This window comes from Hoplias malabaricus, chromosome 5 (genome assembly GCF_029633855.1).
Source record: "Hoplias malabaricus isolate fHopMal1 chromosome 5, fHopMal1.hap1, whole genome shotgun sequence".
Classification (NCBI taxonomy): Eukaryota; Metazoa; Chordata; class Actinopteri; order Characiformes; family Erythrinidae; genus Hoplias; species Hoplias malabaricus.
In genome coordinates this window covers 25,298,381-25,318,995 of record NC_089804.1, presented here as the reverse complement: position 1 = coordinate 25,318,995, position 20,615 = coordinate 25,298,381, and the positions used below count along the sequence as shown (strand labels likewise).

The 20,615-nt window shown below is 41.1% G+C and overlaps 1 protein-coding gene across 2 annotated transcripts in view; it reads left to right on the top strand.

The window, feature by feature from the left end:
- The first annotated feature begins 1,569 nt into the window (after positions 1 to 1,569).
- Positions 1,570 to 20,615, top strand: part of LOC136696612 (calmodulin-binding transcription activator 1-like) — a 307,592-nt gene continuing 288,546 nt past the window's right edge. Inside the window, exons 1-2 of one of the 2 annotated variants that reach the window (XM_066671167.1) lie at positions 1,618 to 1,642; positions 7,517 to 7,618. In XM_066671167.1, coding sequence (XP_066527264.1) covers positions 1,618 to 1,642; positions 7,517 to 7,618 — 127 coding nt within the window. Of the gene's footprint in view, positions 1,643 to 7,516; positions 7,619 to 20,615 lie in introns of both variants that reach the window. The other variant, XM_066671168.1, reaches the window with a different exon arrangement.

The window sequence follows — 20,615 nt, the reverse complement described above, 5'->3', positions numbered from 1 at the left end:
CATATTCTCCACAGAGAGAAAGAGAGAAGCTGAGTCAACGTTACAAGGGTCGGAATTTCAAGGCCCTTTCCCATACATCATATTGTCATATATTATCATTTTGGTTGAAGAAAACTCTTGAGAACAGCTCAGCATTATTCCCTCAAACCAACTGAATTTGCTGTGATATCAGATTTTTTTTTATCCCCCCAAATATTACACATTACAAATGTCACAGCACATTAGCAGCTACGGTTATGGGCTGCTGTTTGATTAAGGCTGTGCTAACACATGGGATGAAGGAGGCAGACTTGTTCACTGGATATCTCTCACCCTTTAACAGGATTAGACTGAGAGAGAGAGAGAGAGAGAGAGAGAGATACAGGAAGAGGGAGGTTCATCTGAGACTATGCGCAAAAGTATCTGAATCTATATGATTGACACAGAGACATTTTGCCATGTAAGAAAACGGGATAGGTAATGAAGCAGAATGAATATATTATGGGATGTACATGTCATAGGCCATTGTTTAATTCGTTTTAATTTATACTGGAATATTATTAGCTATTGTCCTTTTGGGTTTTTATATGTGTTTAAATCAATGGTACTTGAGGGCATACAGTATGATAAATGTGATGGGAGATATTTGATAAAATGATCAAAGGCTGTACTCTTCTTCTGTTTTTATTTGGTTCACCATGAAGAAATGTTATGAGTTTTGCCATTCAATTAGTCTGTTTTTCAATTATAAATAATAAAATGATAAAATCATCATAGTGAAATAGTACAAGTAGAAAAAAGCCATACACTAGACCAGCCTCGGTAGTGAAGGGGAGCTGTCCTTTCAGCACCACTCGGCTTCAGCACTGAGTGAGGAACAGCACTCAGCAACTCAGTCACCCAGCCATGACTGAGTTGGAACTTAAAATAGTAACCTGACTGGTGGCTATCTTAAAATCTAGACTTCGCTGAACGTGAGGTAATATGCGTTTCTGATGATTCACATTCAGTTTAATGAAGAACAGAGGATGTCAACACATCTGTAACTTACTTAAAAATGTTAAAAAAACGACACAAAATCTGGTTACTTATTTTAAACTTCCATTTAAAACCTAGGGACAATCCTCCCATTTCATTATTTTTCTAATGGAAGGGAAGAAAATCTTTCATTTCACAATTAAGAATTTGATTATCAGCAGGTAATTATTTAATATTGCTTTACAAACCATGTGAGAAACTTAGCTATTTTATCATTATTTATTATTATTATTATTATGTTACGGTGAATGCTTCAGCTTTTGAGCCTTAAACATCCCAGTCCCATGCCTGAGAGCCTATTGGCTCCTTTTTTGTGAGAGTGCCCCTAAATAAAACCCGTCCAATGACGTAGAGGGGTAGAAAACGAAGGGGTGGGGGGGGGGGGGTACTAGATTTCTCAAAATCACAAAGCGTTACTGTTTATTGCACCTGTTTGTTTTTGACCAATAGCTGACCGCGAGCTTGTGTTTCTGCCCCATCTGATACCCCTACTGCCCGCCTCCCTCAGAACTACCCTCACTGTGCACGCGCGTGTCCCCCCACCCCCCCGGTCGCGAGGAGGAGGAGGAGGAGGAGGAGGATGTGGCGCGCGGAGGGGAAATGGCTGCCGAAAACAAGCCGGAAGGTAAGAGAGAAATAACAGGATTATGATTATGATTATTGTTATTCTCGGTTCTTTGGGAGAGTTGGTTTTGATCGGATTCCGTTTTGCGAGCCGCGAGGATGCGGATGGAAGCGGGGACGGAGCGCCAGCGCGAGTGACACCGGAACCAGAGACATTTTTATACCACCCCCCCCCCCTTCATGTTTATCAGGAAAATAGCTGATGAGATTAAAGCCAGCTTCTTTGAGGCTGAGGGGGAAAGCGGTGGGCAGGTCTGGAGGTGTGGATTCTGCTTCTGTGCTGCTTTCCCTTCACTGACATTATTCGCTTCGGTAGAGGGACAGCAATGTTTTCCTAACTGAGCTGAGCTCAGAAGCAGCCCAGATAGGGCTCTCTCTCTCTCTCTCTCTCTCTCTCTCACTCTCTCTCTCTCTCACACACACTCCCTCTCTCTCCTCCACTCTCCCTCTCTCCTCTCCCTGTAAATTAACCTTGCTAATGATGTGAAGTGGGATTCCTTCACACCGTTAACCCTCCCTTTCCCCCCCTTTTTCTTTTTAAAGCTGCAAACTGAAGTGAAAAAGCGGGGAACTGTGTTATTATTAATATTTTGCTCCAGCAGCGCGTCGCTGTTTATAAAGTCAAACGCGAGTCAAAGGCGAGAAGCACGGAACGTTACGTTAGCCACAGCTCCGCTTCTCCCGAACAGCGAGGCTCTAAAAAACCGTGATTTACTCGCGTTTTCCACCTACAAACCCTCGGCAAAACACGGCGGCGAGACGCGGAGCTTCCAACGTGTCCGTTTGCTTCTGCTTTTCCAGCGTTTTTAAGGCGTTTTTACACCGCTTTTTCAAACTGTGAAACTATCAGTGGTTTGGCTCGCGCAGCCGTTGCTTAGGCTACAGCCAGAGACCGTTAGTCGCGCGCGCTCTTTTCTCTCCCTCTCTCCTGTGGAATTCATCTAAAGCAGCAAAATGAAAGGTAACGGTTTTCTTAACCTTTTTTCTAAATATTTACTAATACATTTCTAACGGCCGATGTCTGAGGGCTCAGATAAGAGCGATAGGGAACTACAACACCGTCAAGCTTGTAGTCTACTTAAGGCTGAAAGGTAGTAGTTAGTTTTAAGAGGAAGGTAATGCTAAATGTAGTCAGTGCGTGTAAACAAACCCGCAAAGGCGACGACGCTACTTTGCTGTTTTAAGTTAAATTGGCTTTGTAAGCATATTTTTTAAACTATTACTGTGTCAAATATTCATTCACTTGTCAAATGTGTGCTATGATTTTTAAGTTATGTACAGTTTTTGCCAAACGTGAGTCACACATTGTAATATATATATAATATTCACCAATCCAAACAGCACTTATAATTCAGTGCACTCTGCGAGCTCATACTTCACTGTGGTTGTTTATGTTGTTCACGACTGAAAATGTGGCTCTATCCTCATGATACATTGACTTAGTGTTTAAAGCTGTTTATAGCTGCTGTGCTTTGAAGCTCACTTGGCGTGTGTGGATGGAAACTGGGGAAAATTGGACTAATGGTGTTTGATTGAAACGACCACGAGATGGAGACAATTTCAAATTAGCTCAACATGTAGGCTACTGAGAGGGGTGTCACTTTATTACAATATATTTTAGTGGACTGGTAGGTTGTTAAACTTACAAGGGAGGAAATTGCCTATTCACACAGAATAAGTGCATGAAATATGAGCGGTATGACGTACTGGAATGGAGCTGATGTGAAGTCTATCCTGATGTGAGTAAGCACAGATTCACTGCTCACTACAGCTCACATTTTCCCAGCGTTTAGTGCTTCATTCAGCTGTTTTTCTTAAGTGCCACAGATAATTTGTGCTGGAAACATCCACCAGGAGGCGATATTGAGCTGCCTAAATGAATCTTCCATCTGGTCCACAAAAAGATAACTCAGCTTCTCTTCTAATTCTGTCAAAGTGACGATTTTCTGTTGTGTTTTGCAGACTGGAGCTTTGTGTTCTTCATATAATGTGTGTGTGTGTGTTTTGCGTTTAGTGGCATGTTGCAGAGAGGCATATTTGTTTAGGCCTTACAGCCTGGGGCTATTTACTACATGGCAAGGCGTATTGTCAAGGCTTGAGGCTTGAGTGTGTTAAAACGTGCTGAAGTGCTGAAGGCTGACTCGGCCAGAAACACTTAGGGAAAAAGGAGAGTAAAAAATAACTAGATGAATGACCAATGACGCTGGTGACACACATACATTTATCTGGTGCTCAACCTGGATAATGGTTCCTTTCGTTCGCTGCGATGTGCCAGTGAGAAATTGTGTCAGGATAATGCAGCCTAAAGAAAGTGGAGGAACAGTAGGATACCGGGCTATTTTTACTTCGGAAAGCTGCCATATAGCGGCAGAGACCTCTTTTGACCTCATGCAGCCGGAAACTGTGTCACGCATTTGTATCCGTCAGTCTTTTGCTTTCGTTGGTTTCCTGGATCTCATAGTCCGGCTTCTTTTTGCACACAGGGAGCGTATTCTCCAGTGGTTCTTGCCAACAGTGGCAGGTTACATGCAAGGATGTGCTTGTACAGCATCCCCCTTCATCCCTCAGATGTTTTTAGAGCTGTGTTCTGGGATGTATTATGGACAAAAAAGACTCACCACTCCTTTTTTCCACCTTAACGTTCTTTTGCTCTCCATCCAGGCCGTTAATGCTGTACTGATGTACACATGTTTGTTCTGTAGTGCTACACCTTTAACGTGATTATGGCCCTGTGTGTTACTGATGTTGCAAAGTGTGCAAAATATAAATAAGCCCCTCACGTGGCCTGTCAGGAGTCTAACGTTTTAGCTCAGGATTAAAAATATTTTTATGCAATGATACAATGCAAAATATAGACTGGATTGTCTGAATGGTTGATTGATCTTTCTAGTTGTTGGTAAGTAATAAAGCTTTAAACAGACAACAGAAACAAACTGAGCTCAAATAAATGAACATTGCTCAGCCCTGCCCTTTAAAGGTGTCATTTCACCAGTCAGAAATTAGAGATCGTGTTGTTTTCACTAGTGATATGATGTGTCTCTGTAAATGTGTTATGGAATTTATAAGAGGATGACAATGCACCAATTCTGCGTTATGTTAAACATGTGGTGGTGATTATATAATAGTTATGACAGGTCTGTTTTTTGATTTGACTTAAGACAGGCCCACTTTTAACTTGTGTTTTTCATTATTACTATATGTAACAATCTAGTATTCCATTTGTATTAGGTTTACCCAGAATATTTAATCAACTAATGCTTTAATAGCTCATTCTTTTGGATGCTTGGCTAATTATTAGCTTCATTAGCCTCATTAGGGAGTAGTATGTGGTATTGTGATTAATTTTTAAGTTTTTGTTTATTGTTATATTTATTACATAACCCTAAACATCCTCAGTAAGACCTTATCCCCCTATATCATTTGGTTCTACACTGCATATGCACACAGACAGATTCCCCTGTGCTGGAAATGATGCTGGTTAACCCATATATCTCCTGCACATCAAAGTCACATCCCTCCAAATATCAGCAGGGTGAAATCTTAAGGCAATTGCTGTGGTGTAAAAACGAACTCCCAGGGGGAATTTGATCAGAGCTTGGCTTGATAAACAGAGTCTGTTGTTGATAGCAAAACTTATCAGCTTCTCATCTCTCTGATATAACTGGAGCTGCCCCTCAGATTGTGCTGGGTGAATCAGCTATGCAATTTTGTTCTGCTAATTGAATTTAGTGAGGCTGCTATGGATTAAAAGATGGCTTCTCATTCTCTCTCTCTCTCTCTCTCTCTCTCTCTCTCTCTCTCTCTCTCTCTCTCTCTCTCTCTCACTCTCACTCTCTCTCTCTCCCCCCCCCCCTCTTTTTTTCACCTGCCTCTGAGAGCCCTGTGTTAAAGAACTGGTTTCATGGATTGATTCAGCCGAGAGGGAGAGGGCGCAGTAGAGCGGATCCAGCAGACGCTCTGGCCGGCGCTGTTAGAGGGCCAGCTTGTAAGAAATTGAATAGTGTGTTCAGCAGTGACCAGATAGGCAAACAAAAGAGGGAGAATGGAGTGCCAGAAAAGAGAATTGTACAAAATAGCCACAGGCTAAAATCTGTCCCTGTTTCAGATTGCCCATAAAAGTTTGTTGGACGTTAGTTTTGAAACTGCTCAGGAATTTCTGAAGACTTCATGCACATGAACAATATGCACTTACCCTGTTAGAAGTGAAGGTTACTGAATGGGTCTTGGACTTATGGCTCCTTTACGTTTTGTCTCATTGACAAACATGTATTTTAATAAGCTGGGAATACAAGTTAATGGAAATTCAAGTAGTATTTCTGTGGCCTCCTTTTTTTCTGTCAATCCACCCTTTTGTGCCTGTATTTCGTGCCATGTTCTAACTTAAGTTTCTTTGGAAAGTGCTAGGTTGCCTGTCAGATATTTTTGAAAGTTTTTCACAAGGTGCTCCATTAGGAAAAAAAAATGGAAAGCTGATATATAGCTGTTGGCTGGCTGATCATTAATTTCCATGCATATGTAATAGACTGATGATGGAGTGAAATCCTTTTGACTGTGCAGTGTGGCACAATTCAAATAGCAGCATTAGCATCAAGGGACAGAAGGTGCAAAAGGGTGTAAATGAACCTATGACCTTCGAGCTTTGTCCTTGTAATTTTAGCAAATATCATCATTTCTCAGTCTGACATGGTCGCTGTAATGCGGCACGGTGGCGCAGCAGGTAGTGTCGCAGTCACACAGCTCCAGGGGCCTGGAGGTTGTGGGTTCGATTCCAGCTCCAGGTGACTGTCTGTGAGGAGTTGGTGTGTTCTCCCCGTGTCCGCGTGGTTTTCCTCCGGGTGCTCCGGTTTCCTCCCACAGTCCAAAAACACACGTTGCAGGTGGATTGGCGACTCGAAAGTGTCCGTAGGTGTGAGTGAATGTTTGTGTGTCTGTGTTGCCCTGTGAAGGACTGGCGTCCCCTCCAGGGTGTATTCCCGCCTTGCGCCCGATGATTCCAGGTAGGCTCTGGACCCCCCGCGACCCTGAATTGGATAAGCGGTTACAGATAATGGATGGATGGATGGACATGGTCGCTGTCCAATTCAAAACATGTATCTCTCAAAATAGTAACTTTACATGAGAAATAAAAACTTTCTTTTTCAAAAACAAATCATTTTGGAGCAATTCTAGTGGTCCATTCATTATGAAATAAAATGATAGCAGCTGTGTTCACATGATCTAGTGAAAATCCACAATAACGGAGATACATGTTTTTGATTGGACAGCGACAAAATGATAAACATGTAATCTGAGACTTTCATTGAGAAACGTAGTGAAGCATTTTGTGTTCCCAGTCATTTTTAAGGGCAACCAAGGGAACCAAACGTCCGCGCCGCAACAGAGTGCAAAACGATATATAAACCTTCTCATGTGGAAATATCAAGCTATTAGTATTCAGATGAGGCTGTTTGAATGCTGGTAGATTGAAAGGCTGGCATTCCAACTTTCTTATCGCACACTCCTTTGCACATTTGCTGCCAAGACTGCCCTGTTGATTCTGTTGTTTCTGTGCCAACAGTTTTTGGGTGATGGATACTATAAGGATTCGGATAGTACATAGTCCTGTATCCGTGTAAAAAAAGAGGTAGTTCTGTCAAGTGCAGTAAGTAACAAAGCTGACAGAAATCTGGTTTTATGTTTAAGATTATATTTAAGCACTTATTAAGCAATAGAAAATACTCAACAGTTTCTTCATGATACTTTTTGTTTTGGGGCAAACAAGGAAGACATTTCATTATATCCCTCACCAACAATCTTTTACAAGAAAGTAAAGGACACTCTGTTTGTATGTAGCCAACCTCCCTTCATTCTTGCTTCCCCGCTGTGCCCCCTGTAGGACTGAAGAGAATACGTAATCCAGATCGAATGTACAGAACAGCTGCTGGCTGCGCCTGCCACGCTCCTCCTAAGGGTCTTAGCGATGACACAGACACCAACAGTAAGAGAGCTGGCTCACTTCCACACCGCATCCCTTAAAGCCATAGTTTGGCCAAAAATTTAATTCACATGGTTTTACCCTCAACCCAGATGTATTTGATTAGCCAAGACATTTTTGGTGTCTGAAGTTTTCTTTTCACGGGAGCCAAGAAAATAACTCAGTGGAGTAACGTTAATGACAAAATCATCACATTCTTGCCTTAAAGTTAATGGTTAATACTTGCTTATGTGGTTTCTGAGAGTGAGTTGTCTTGTAACCTGAGCACAAGTAGGTTGCATATCTAAAAATATTAAAACCAGACAGTAAAAAAAAAAAATTAAATGATTTAGTTAACGTTGTTTGTCCATTTTCTTGGATATCATTTTCATATACACAGTCAGAACCATGTGAGCCTGTTTGAGATCACTTCCTGTCATCAATGAAATCATGAAAACACATCTCTGTTATTCAAAATAAAATATTTCGAAGTCGTTTCCAAGGAAAATATCTGTTAACGCCTTATAAGTGGCTTAGATTCTACACGTTAACCTTCATTCAGTATGCGTGGCTCTATGAATAAGCAATTAGTCCCCGCCTCAATCTCTCCCCCCTTTCCTGCTGCTCGCCTGCAGCTCAAGTTTACCTGGAATGCCCCATGTGATGTATGAAACCGTGGCTCTCGGAATTCGTCCGTTTGAGACACTGCAATTTCAAAGCGGAAATGTTAAGCCTTGGATTTATTTCACTCGTTATACAACTTCAAACATGTAAACAACAGCACACAGACATGTTAACGAGGTTAAACACTTGGTTTTCACTGTAGACTGTTTTTAACTTTTAAATGGTTCAAGGAAAGTGTGATTTAAGCACAAAATAATAAGTTTTCATTTCTTATTAGTTGCTAAATTAAAGAAGGAAATTTCAGACACCCAACATTTCTTGGCTGACTGGCTAGGGGTGAGGAGGAGACTGTCTATATTAGATCGCCTGCCAAACTGTTGCTTTAAAACAAAGGCCTGCTCCGTGTTCATTTCCTGCATACTCATTTGCTAATCCTCTCATTTCTGTTCTCTGATGTCCTGGCACTGAGGAATAACTCTTGCATGTGGAGGGTGCTTAGTGAAAGTTTGCAAAAGTGCAGGTGTTTCCTTTAGGAGATATTGCAAAAGGCAAAATAATGGTATAAGTACGCTGACCGTTAGACTAATCGTCTGTGTAAAAAAAGAAATGAAACTGCAACAGGGTGGCACAGATGTAGGTCTAATATATTTCACTGAGGTCTAGTGTTTAGCTAACAGCATCAAAGCAGTGAAACACAGTTTCTCCCCCATTATGCAGGAGATGTGCTGAAAATAACCCCATGCTCTGAGGCTGGGCGACTTCTTTTGGGGGGTGGTTGGGGGGGGGGTATATTGAGACTGCTCTTTGTGGATCAGCTTTTGGAAAAAAGCAAGCTCCTCATTCTCATTCAGCTCCATTACAGATCATGTTTATTCATGCATGGCCACGCTGCTCCGGAACGCGTGGCGTATTTTTGGAAGCAGCAGCTCATTGTCATGCCTAATCAACGCACGGAGCACTTTGAGCTGAGCCTAGGCGTCGGCCGGGAGTGTGTAAGTGCGAGCGTGTTCCCCTGGAACACACAGACACTGGAAGGCCACTGTGTTATGTCCCTGTGTTCCCTCTCCACCCCCTTCCTCTCTCTCTTTCTCTGTCTGTCTTTACATTTAATTTTTCCTGTTGGTCTCCTGGAGTATTCATGGTCCTTCTAAGAGACACTTATTTAATGAACACAATCAGAAACTATTTTATTAGGATATCAATATCTTCAGAGCAAAATAAGCTTCTCACCATATTTTTGGGGTTGGTTTTTATTTTATTTATTTATAAACAAATGATTGTATCAAACAAATGATTCAGTCTTCTTGGATTTGTGTTGAAGTTTTTGCCATTTTAATTAGTTATACAAGGTATACAGAGTAATGAAAGGTATTTGGGTCTTATTTTATGTCTAAAGTAATTCTGAAATGATTACATAACTTCATATGCCCCTCTGCGCTCGCTCTCTCTCTCTCTCTCTCTCTCTCTCTCTCTCTTTTTCTCACACTCTCTTTCTGGCCGTCTCCCTCTCACTACTTTTTTTTTTTGTCTCCCCATTTGTTTTTTCAGTGTTTCCAGTGAGTGATCAGGGCCCTTGTTTAATGAAAACGCTCATAAACAGTTGATTCTGATGTTTCGGTGCTGATGTAAAGCTGGCTTCAGATCAGTTGCTGCTTGTTTGGTTGATAGTTAATAAAAAGGTTTGAAGCTGGGAGGCAGGGAGCTGGTGATACATCAGTGTAAAAAATAGAAGCTTTCAATAAATGCATTGAATAACAAAGAGCTCATATGAAAAGATTTCATGTCTTCTTAAGCAATTGCTCTAATACTAATTATACTAAAGTGCTTAGAATTTCCCAGTCTTGTTATCTTGTTATTTTGGTGTTTTGGAAGCAGATCTGCCTGGTTCCTTTAGGTTTGTTCCAGTAAATTGTCATAGAAAAAAGTTTATAATTTTGAAACTGGAATATTACATTGTCTAAAATCTAGGCAGGTGCTTGTAGTTGGGTTGGAGCCTATCTCTCTCCCTCTCTTCTCTCTCTCTCTCTCTCTCTCTCTCTCTCTCTCTCTCTCTCTCTCTCTCTCTCTCTCTCTTGTTTCAGTTGTTCTTTGTGTTCTCACTGAGTGATCAAGCATTTTCCAAGAGGAACTTGTTTAATGAACACACTCAGAAACAGTGGCTGAGTAGCAGGGGTTCTGTTGTTACAGGCTTGACAGAGTAATTAGCAGCTGGACAGATACAGGTCTGCTCTGTTTTTGCCTGTGTTTGACCATTGGGAGTTAAGCCGCTCAGACTCATCTGTCGGGTTACCGTACCAGGAGGTTGTGAGTTTAAAGCCCAGACACAGATGTGGTGGTGTTAAGACTCCCTCTGTGGAGTCATATCTTTGTGTACTTACCAAAGATAATCTGTCAGTAATGTGTTGATTTCCAGTGACACTACATTGGCCAATAGGTCTTGTGTCTTTTTTTCTGCAGTAAGAGCTGCTGATGAACTGTTAATCCCTGTGCATTAGTGGAATATATGGAGGCTGGAGCGCCATCAATCCTGTACATGGACCCTGTTTCAGCCTGGTTCTTTTGCTCAGTTGAGCCAAGAAAAGCTTTGGGAGCCAACTGGGACAGAACCAGTGCGTCAGAGCAGGCTAATTGGGAAGAATCCTGATCTTCTGTCCCCCTCCTCCTCCTCTCTCCGCTCTTTTTACTCGACCAGTGGAAATCCCCTGACAAACTACACCCAGTTATTAAAGCAGCCACGATGCCCTTTCTCACTGCAATCAGAATTTTAAAGAATTCTTCTGTATATGGACTTTTTAGCTTCTCGCTAAACCTTTTCTTAGACCAGCATCATACCATTAGATACAGAAGACCGATCTACTCTTCTCTCTGTGTTCATTTTTTCTATTATGCCCATAATTTCTGGGACAAGAGTCACAAGACAAGATGAAGTTGGCCCCCGGAGAGTACGAAGAGAGTCAGCGCTTTTCTTACTTCAATGCAAGGATGACAGCACATTAATTTGCTCTTTCTTGTATCAAACCTAATATCCCATTTCTCCAATGTTTTATCAGCCATGGCGTTATTTTCAGAAATGCAGTAGCAATTAAGAGCAAACTCTTTGCCTCAAAGATCGTAAAAATTGAGGAGAAAGATAGCATTAATTGAGATGCGGAGACTAATCAAAGGATTTATTCACAGTAGAGAGAAACAAATGAAAGCCAAAAGTGTTCTACACAAAGCTGGGAACGAAGGAATGGGTGAATAGCTAGGCTATGTTATGTTCCTAATCAAGGTTGAGGTTATCAGCTTCAACCTTCTGTAATAGGCTGCCTTGAACCGTGTGATGCTTTTGGGTTTTCCATCATTGTTCCCATTCTTTTACTATCAAAACAGCCGATGTTATGCATTTGAGTGAAAGGTGGATAGTGAGGTACGTTTTTGCTGAGGCTTATACTAACAACTGCATGTCATGTCGGTTTTGTTAGTGACCTCCTTTATTTCACTTGACTCTACATTAATAAACAAGCCAAAACATTCATTCATTCATTCATTATCTGTATCCGCTTATCCAGTTCAGGGTTGCAGTAAGCCAAAACAGAAACAGAGGAATTATTTTTGTACCTGTAACATAAGGTCAGGGTTGCCTGTATGGGCTCAGATTTATTTCCCAACATCTCAGGTTAGCCAGACAAAAATAGCACTATGCTCAAAATAGGAACAACTACAGTAATAATAATAATAATACAAATATATGCATTCATTCATTTTATGTAGATTCTTCAGCCTGTTCAAAGCTGATGGGTCTAGAATCACAGGCGTCAAGGAAGAAATACACCCTTGACAGTCCATTACAGGGCATCACACACTTACCTTGTCACTCACACCTATGGACATTTTTCACAGCCAGTCCTATATTGTGTTTGGGTTGCAGGGGGAAACTGGAGTACCTAGGGGAAACCTATACAGACACGAGGAGAACATCACAAACTCCCCACAGACCCACAACCTTAGAACCCTGGGGTTGTGTCACAGATATAGTACCAGTTTCTTCAGAGGGCTGCCCATAATAATAATAATAATAATAATAATAATAATAATAATAATAGCAGGTAGTGTTGCAGTCACACAGCTCCAGGGACCTGGAGCTTGTGGGTTCGATTCTCGCTCCGGGTGACTGTCTGTGAGGAGTTGGTGTGTTCTCTCCGTGTCCGCGTGGGTTACCTCCGGGTGCTCCTCCCACAGTCCAAAAACACACGCTATTAGGTGGATTGGCGACCCAAAAGTGTCCGTAGGTGTGAGTGAATGTGTGTGTGTGTCTGTGTTGCCCTGTGAAGGACTGCCGCCCCCTCCAGGGTGTGCTCCTGCCTTGTGCCCAATGATTCCAGGTAGGCTCTGGACCCACCGCGACCCTGAATTGGATAAGTGGTTACAGATAATGAATGAATGAATGAATGAATGAATGAATAATAATAAAATTAACTGTTGATTAAGATATTTTTAAGGAATCAACCAATTATTTCAACAATTCATCAGAGCTTTTAATGAAGACCAATTAATAATTGATATATCACATATATCATTAAAGTGCAAAATTATTTCTCCAGAGAGATAAACTAGAAAGATTTTTAAAATAACATTTTTAATATAACATTGCATTTGAACTTTATTACACTGTGAATATTGAAATGTAAATGTGTATGTGTTAAATTTCTGAACTGATTTATTTTAGTAATAAATACTTAAATTGTGTAGAAGATGTGGCTTTTCACACTATGCACGATTATTTTTCAGTCCATGTCCCAGGAAAGGCTATTTTCCGCTTTCTTTTTTTTTTTTTTTTACTGGTGTGCCTCCCAGTACATATCCGTGGGTATGCTTATCTGTAACGGGAACAGTCGTGATTTAAAAGCACAAACACTATATGCTTTAAGAGTAAGTGTCCAGGAAACAATTAGAGAGCATGAGAAGGCCCGCGGTACGAAGCCAAGACCTGTCATGAAATGCTTTGATAGAAAGAGAGATGGAGGGAGAGATAGAGAGAGTGGAGAGGACAGATTGTTCACCAGCAGCCTAAAGTGCATTTTGTATGCATAGCTTAGCTCTTTATCCATTTGTATTCATACACTCATTTGCATGATTGAGTCCATGTGTATTTGAACATTCTCATATCCCCTGTCTTGTTTATGCCTCTGAATGCATCTGTTAGTGGATTTACTTGTTTGTCTTATGTGTCCAAATACAAAAAAAAAAAACAATGGTTTGTACCCCTACTCGCCCTGTCCCCCCAAGTAAATGCCATTTCCGGCAAATCAGAAACTGCTACCGAGCTATTAGGACTAGCATACAGTTTCTTTTAAATTAAGCCATGTTCATATGGGCATTCCTGTGCGTAGGCCTATGTGTACCATCCGCAACTGCCTTCATAGGCCAGTGCAATTAATTTCTGTTTTATCGCTGGGTATTCAATTAATACAAACTCTGCCTGTTACATCCCCAGTGCTTGCACAGTTAATGCCTTCGATTCTATATCGCCCAGATTGGAGGCTGATTGGAGACTTGAAACAAACATTGGACCAGTTATTCCACGTTGTGTGCTGCATTTTGATGATGGCACCAGAGGAAAAGCTCCTAATTAAGACTTCTCCTACAGTGACAGGGGGTTTGTAGTATAGGATTTAAAAGTTTGCAAAGGTAAAAACTTCCTAACACCTTCAGACAGATTCCTTCATGTAGATGACAGCGGCATTCATTACGCTTTAATGTGCAAAAAAAATCCCAAGCACAGTGAAACTTAGCATTTAAGCTCAGTGGCTGTAAACAAGATATTCATTGCCCAAATGCCAGATAGCTATCTGGCAAGTGATCTATTGAAAGACGCAGATGTGGTCGCTGATGGTAATGGAGGAGAGAGTCAATAAAGGAGCTGTATTATTACTGAGAACAATAGAGCAATCACTGCTTTGATTGGTATTGATCTTGGACTGAGAGGGCGAGCCGAAATTGAAACTGACCAGCATGACCTGAGGCACATTTGAATCAGAAAAGGGGTAAAACAGCATTGGAAATGATGTCATGGTTCTACCCGTAAGGACACAGGCCCTTAACTGCGCACTCACTTTAAAATAACACATCATTCTCAGTTAACGTGAAATGTGAATGAATGTCACTGCAATTCCCTGTTGGAGGAAGGGTGGGAAGGCTATCTATCATTTTCCCTTTCATTCTTTTAACTACGTCCATGCTTTTTTACGGTCAAGCTGCCACCGTAACTTTGATGACGTGGATTATTATCTGACAACTATGGCTCTCATTGAAGCGTGGCCCATCACTATGGCTTCTGCATATGGCCTAGTCCTCAATAAAGCTGCCAATGTCAGACTATATTCAGTGGCCTTGCTCAAAATGCATATCAGAGTGAGCAATCTATGGTAAAGTAAAAAGAGAAAGAGTATCCCATCACCAAGGCACAAAGGCAGGAGGACACTATCGATTTGAGATGTGTTTTTGTCAGCCCTCTTTATCCCCCTCTAAAACAAGCTTTGTTCTGCTCTCTGGAGTGATGCCTGCTCAAGCCGCCATGACAGATACAGTAAAACAGCCGCGCGCAGCCAAACCTTTTAAAGACCAGCCGATAAGCCCCAGATTAGCACCCAGATCCAGATGCTTTTCTAACCCTCAGAGGCTTTAAGGATGACCAGACTGGAGGTCACTTTATCTGTCCCTGCTGACTTGTCCCTCTACCCAAAGACATGGACATAATCATCGTCACCTTCCATCTTCTTGAATTCTCAGACAGCTCCTGGACTATTTCTATCCAGGGCCTCAATCCAAGCTTCATGACCTTGAAAGAATTCACTACTAAACCAATTTGACTGACATAGACCAAGTATTTGAGTCATTGCTAATTTAATAGAAATTTCATTGTTCACAGCTTCCAGAAAAAGTTGTTTCTTAGAAAGTTGGGAATATACTGAGTTTCACCTACCTTGTGCCTACACACTTTTTATCAGAAACGTTTATCTTATATGGACACTTTTTAAGTTTACAGCCACTGGCTATAGTCCATCTGTTGCTTCATTTTCCCATTTGTCAGCCCTCCTATTTTCATCTCCTATTAAAAATATTGTATACATTTATTTTTTCAGATATGCTGAGGGTCCAATTGCTTGACCATCTTCAGGGTCAGGCCTCGGGATGATTTGACCTTCCCATGGGTACTATTTCCTAGTCAATTGTCATTTGTGTTAGTGAAGCCTCCCCTCTGGCATATTGCTGACTTGCTTACGACTTCAATATCAGGCAATAATTGTCAGGATATTCCACTTTAATTCAGCTTGAAACCTTCTTTCTTATCCTCATTCACGTTAGCACTACCACTGCATTGTTTCCTTGTCACTGAATTATGGTAATATATGTGATAGGTGTTCAGTGGAATGAAAAATTACAGGATCTACAGTAGTGTGTGTGTGTGTGTGTGTGTGTGAGTGCGCGCATGTGTACTTGCATTATTGTCTGCCTGTCTCCATTTGCCTCACCCATAGATAACACATTGTGGGTGTGACTCACCAGTGTCTGTATATTCACCTTTTGTCCTTTGGAAATTACCATATAGACAACTACACCACTGATTTTTATGCAATGTGCATGTCTCAAGGGAGAATGCGTAGGAGATGTCTAGCATGGAGGTTTCAATGTAGGCCCAAGTCCCGGGCCCCTGTAGAGTCCCACAACAACTGGAGGATGCTCCACTCTCACGGCCTTGCTCATATCAAAGCCTCCGCCGCTCACACTGAAAATTAAAAAAAAAAAAAAATCCTTCAGCATAAAGACCCTGCTTTGCACTCGGCTCACTTTAATGAGCATCTCAGAGCTGATGTGGCTAATATGCTAGTCGAGGTAAGATACTTGAAGGAAAAGTTTATCAGCAGTGTGAAGAATTAGCATGCAAGCCCATCCCTCCCCCCTGGCTGCCTGGAACCGCTGTGCAATGAGCCTTTATTTCTGTCACATTAATTTTATTTGGAAAAAACAGTGGAAAAAAATTCTAAATTTCCCCAGACACCCCTTAATATCTGTACTGGGAGCATTAAGTGCTGCTTTTTGCTGCGTTTTCTTGCTGTCTTTATTATGGAAACTTTTATAATTAACTGACAGCTATCTCACCCGAGGATTTCACTTCTTCTCCGCTTTAATGCGAGCATGACAGTTTTACAGGTACAAAAAATAATTAATCGGCTGACGTGAATCTGCAGTGCAATTCTGCAATTTCTTTGAGATCCAAATGACTCCAAATGAAAGTTTCATTGAAATGAAAGAGGTGCGAGCGACTATGAAATTTGATTTCCTGGAACATTTCTCACGAGACTGATTGTGGCCCTCAGAGCAACATCTCCATAATATGACAGATTGGAGAAAATCGATTGTTTGAAATAGCCAATCAGAAAGTGACGTAATTGTCCCCCTATAACATTTACTCTTTATGTGCGACCTACCGGATGACATTTTGTAAAGTCGACTTCATGCCGTCCTCACACTACATTGCTCTTATCTGTCACCCAGGAAGGCCCTAGATTTAGTTGACCTCTATTTGAGGAGGTCAGAGGAAAAAGGTGTTGATGCCTTTTCCAAGGCGGGACAGTTTAATGCATTTCCTCCAAAGCTCACATTCTCCAAAATGGGATCAAAAAGTCCTACAACTACACCGACCCCTGCTTAGGCCTGAGTTTGCTATATGATGAGGGAAAGAGAGGGGAAAAATCTGTAAATGTCACTGTCTCCTTATTCTTTTTAGCCTTGTTCTCCAAATTTGCCTTTTGAAGCATTTTCTCTCTTGCTCTCAGTCCAAGGATTGTGCCTGACTCAGAGAGAATCATAAAAGAGCGTCCGAAGTCAGCAGATAGCAGTTTATACCCCTGACAAAAGGTTGAAACAAAGCGCTTGCGACAGGTGAAGCACCGTGCAACAGAAAACACCATTTACAAATAAACAGATGCTAACAGAAAATGTCCGTCAGCGCTGACAATTTAATGGAAAAACAGCGGCTTTCATTAAAAAGTGACACAGAGCTGATGAGTTATGGAAGTCTATGTCCATTTTTTCAGCATTTTTAATACAGTTCCCTGTTGCAGAAAGCTGGTTTTAGGCCACCCTCCTGCATGCAGTCATTACAGACAGCAGATTTGCGATAATCCTCCGTAAGGACAGAGCTGTGTTGTGTTTGCCTGGACAGGACAGACACTTTACTCAGCAGATTGGATGTAGATCACATTTTGTGCCCAGTGTTTTGTAGTTTGTTGTGGCATTTTGATTTCAATTGAGTCGTACAGAAACTAATAATAATGTAAAAATAATTGAGGAAGGTAAGGAAGAAAAAACATACACTCACACTTTTTCAGCATAATTCTTTGCAAATGCTTTTTCAGCGGTGGATTATTATTGATTTGCCTTTTTGGATTCGCCTGGTGCTGAATGTGCTGATCACACTTCATTCTTTCTGTGTCATTGAAAAAGGGCACAGGCTTTGCTGCCATTGCTGCCGCTCGTGCAGAGAGAATGTTCATCATTGTGTCTGAGATAAGTGTTGTGTCAGTATGTAAGACATTACTGTTCAACAGTTCACTTGTCTGTATCTGTCTTAGTGGAGTCGCTGGCAGTTTCCTTGAATTCAGAAACAGCTGTGGGTGAGCCAGTGTCTGCAAACTTTTAGACATATAGTAGTACTCTGAAAAGATACCAAGATCTCTGAAGCACTGCCTCTGAATACCAACTTTTTAAGGGATGTCAATTGTGAATGAAAAGTGCCTCCATGTAACGTAGAGTAACGTGTTCCTAGAACCATATCTCATTGCAAGGAACCATTTATAAACCTTTATTTTGTGGGAGCAAATACACTAGAAATCCTATTTTTGCCAACTATAATCAACCTTTACCAATCTTATTAATCAGAACATGTCCTTACGACTGGTTTATTAAATCGGATAGTTAATTAAACCAGTTTGGAAATCAATTACCAAACATTGCACTGCTAAATACACTTATTAAAAATAAAACGTAAAAAAATTATATTTGGGGCTTACAGATGACAGACATTACAGGGCACGTTTTTAACAGAACTCATATTACAAAATCAAAGCAGTTCCTCAGATTAGCACGAATTGCTTTGATGGTGTGCTTTAATACCATCTTTAGTAGCATTTTTCCATCACTTAGCACAAGCACTCATCAGATCCTCTTCAGTCTCTCCAGATGATACTTCACCTTGTTGACCTTCATCCTCCTATGCTGTAGAAATGAAGTCCATTGCTAGATTCTTAAGTTTTGAGTTTTAAGTTGTAAAAGAGCCCCGCCAGCTACACTGATGTGCTACCTCTATAAAGTGGAAAACTAAACCAGGACTCTCTGATCTACTTTGGGACTTTGAAGGGCAGGTTTGATGTTAATTTTCCTTCTGTTTTTCAAAGGCAAGGAAGTAATGAAAATCCCCTCTGATCAAGCGTCGGACATCGGTTCGACACGGCCAGGATGCAGGCCTTAGCGTTCTATGCTGTTTGGTATTCATGCGCAGACCACATGCCCTTGCATTCGGAGCACTCGCTAAATAAGAAATTTGTTTTTCATCTATGCCAGCAACATTTGAAGCATTTAATATTCCATATTTGCAGCATTCTTGTTAATAAATGCATGATTGAGAATGGTCAGATCATAAGACTATGTATATATCTATAGCTCAGATTTGTAATGTGACCAAGGACAGGTAGCGGGATGTATACATTTCCTCAGTCTCTCAGGTCACACTCTTTTTTAGACCTTACTTTATCCTTAAATTTTTTTCCGCTGGTGGTAACAGAAGAAAGAATTTTACTATTTGTTTTTGTAAGAAGAGAATTGAATTCTTGTCATTGTTATTAAGCGAGAAAATAGATATATTTTTTCAATTTAACATATTTTTTGCAAGGGTGCAAGTTTCTTTTGTATTCCCTTGTACAGAGTAGACATTCACTCAGATCACTTTTGATTTCTTATGTTTGTGTGTGTGTGTGTGTGTATGTGTGTGTGTGTGTGTGCACAGTGGGGATACTGTCACTCTGTTTCGTCCCCAGTTCTGCATGTTTGGTCGACCACAGCATGGGGTGTAGCCAGCAAGAGAAAGACACACGATGGCCGGCTCTTGGCAGACGGCGGTGGCACTGTGATTAAAATTCGTCCCTAAAGCCACACTCTTGAGTGCCAGCATAATTTAAAAGCCCCTTGCTTTAATGCAGAACAATGGGAGTAAATGACAGGCCTTGGAATCGGTCTATCGCACTGCCAAACCTGCTGAAAGAAAGGAGGGGGAGAAGGGATGCCGGGGCAATGGAGGGAAGGTTGCCAGATATATAGACTGGCCTTAATTACCCTGTAAATAAGTTGCTCACTGTCTTGTCCTTTTATCATCCTCATAGTGTTAGCGGTTGTGCGTCTGAAAGCTTTTGTGGTGATGAGGCATGGACTCTATTCTCAAGAAAGTCCTCCCTGAAGACAGAGATTAACCAGCGTATAGGTACAGACAGAGCCAATCTCGAATCGAACAGTTCTCACTGAAATGTGAATTGTGTTGCATTATATCTTCCCTACATTGTAATTGTGACATTTACAAGACGAAAGAGAGTGAAATGTTAGGCAGGAGCACATTACTTTTCAGTTAATTATTTCAGGGCCTTTTAGAGTTCAATAGAAGCCTCTAACGATGAGAGAGAAAGTATCTTAGCGCATCCAACAATAACAGCTACGTGGGGCTTCTTTTGTAAAATGATCGGAAAAACACTGGAACAGAATGTATTTGTAGAATTGTGGTTTTAGATTTAATAGAATCCATCTGACACGTTGCTCCCTTGTTAGTGAATGATTTTGCTGCTTTTACCTGCTGAAAAAGCCCTGTAGAATAAAAATATATTTATTGTATTTGTATTTGTAATGTTTGTAAATATTCAACAGTATCCAGTGGAAAAGGATTTTTTGCTCAATATGTTTTGAAGAGAACTCAATATATTTTCAGCAGGCAAAGGTACAGTGTGAGGAGCTTTGCTGGTGTGACAGCAATTCATAAGTCGAGTATCTGCTCCCATCTCCATTTCTTATCCCATCATGAACAAATGCGGTCCTACAGTGAAAGAATCCGGTTTAAAATTTCTAGACATGCATCGCTGATGACAGGTTAGGTAAGATAAGGCTGAGGATTATAGATGCTGTCCTGTCTGTTGTAGTGAAGATTATGACTGATTATATTGGCTGGAGAGGAGCTGAAAGCATTGGAGAGTGGTCTTGGGTCCTGCTCATCTGCAGCTGTTGATAGCCTCTGATGGTTGCTATAGGGATCTGAATTATTTACATGGCCAACGGTTCACGCACAGGTAAAGCACAAACAGATCCCAGTGTAGAA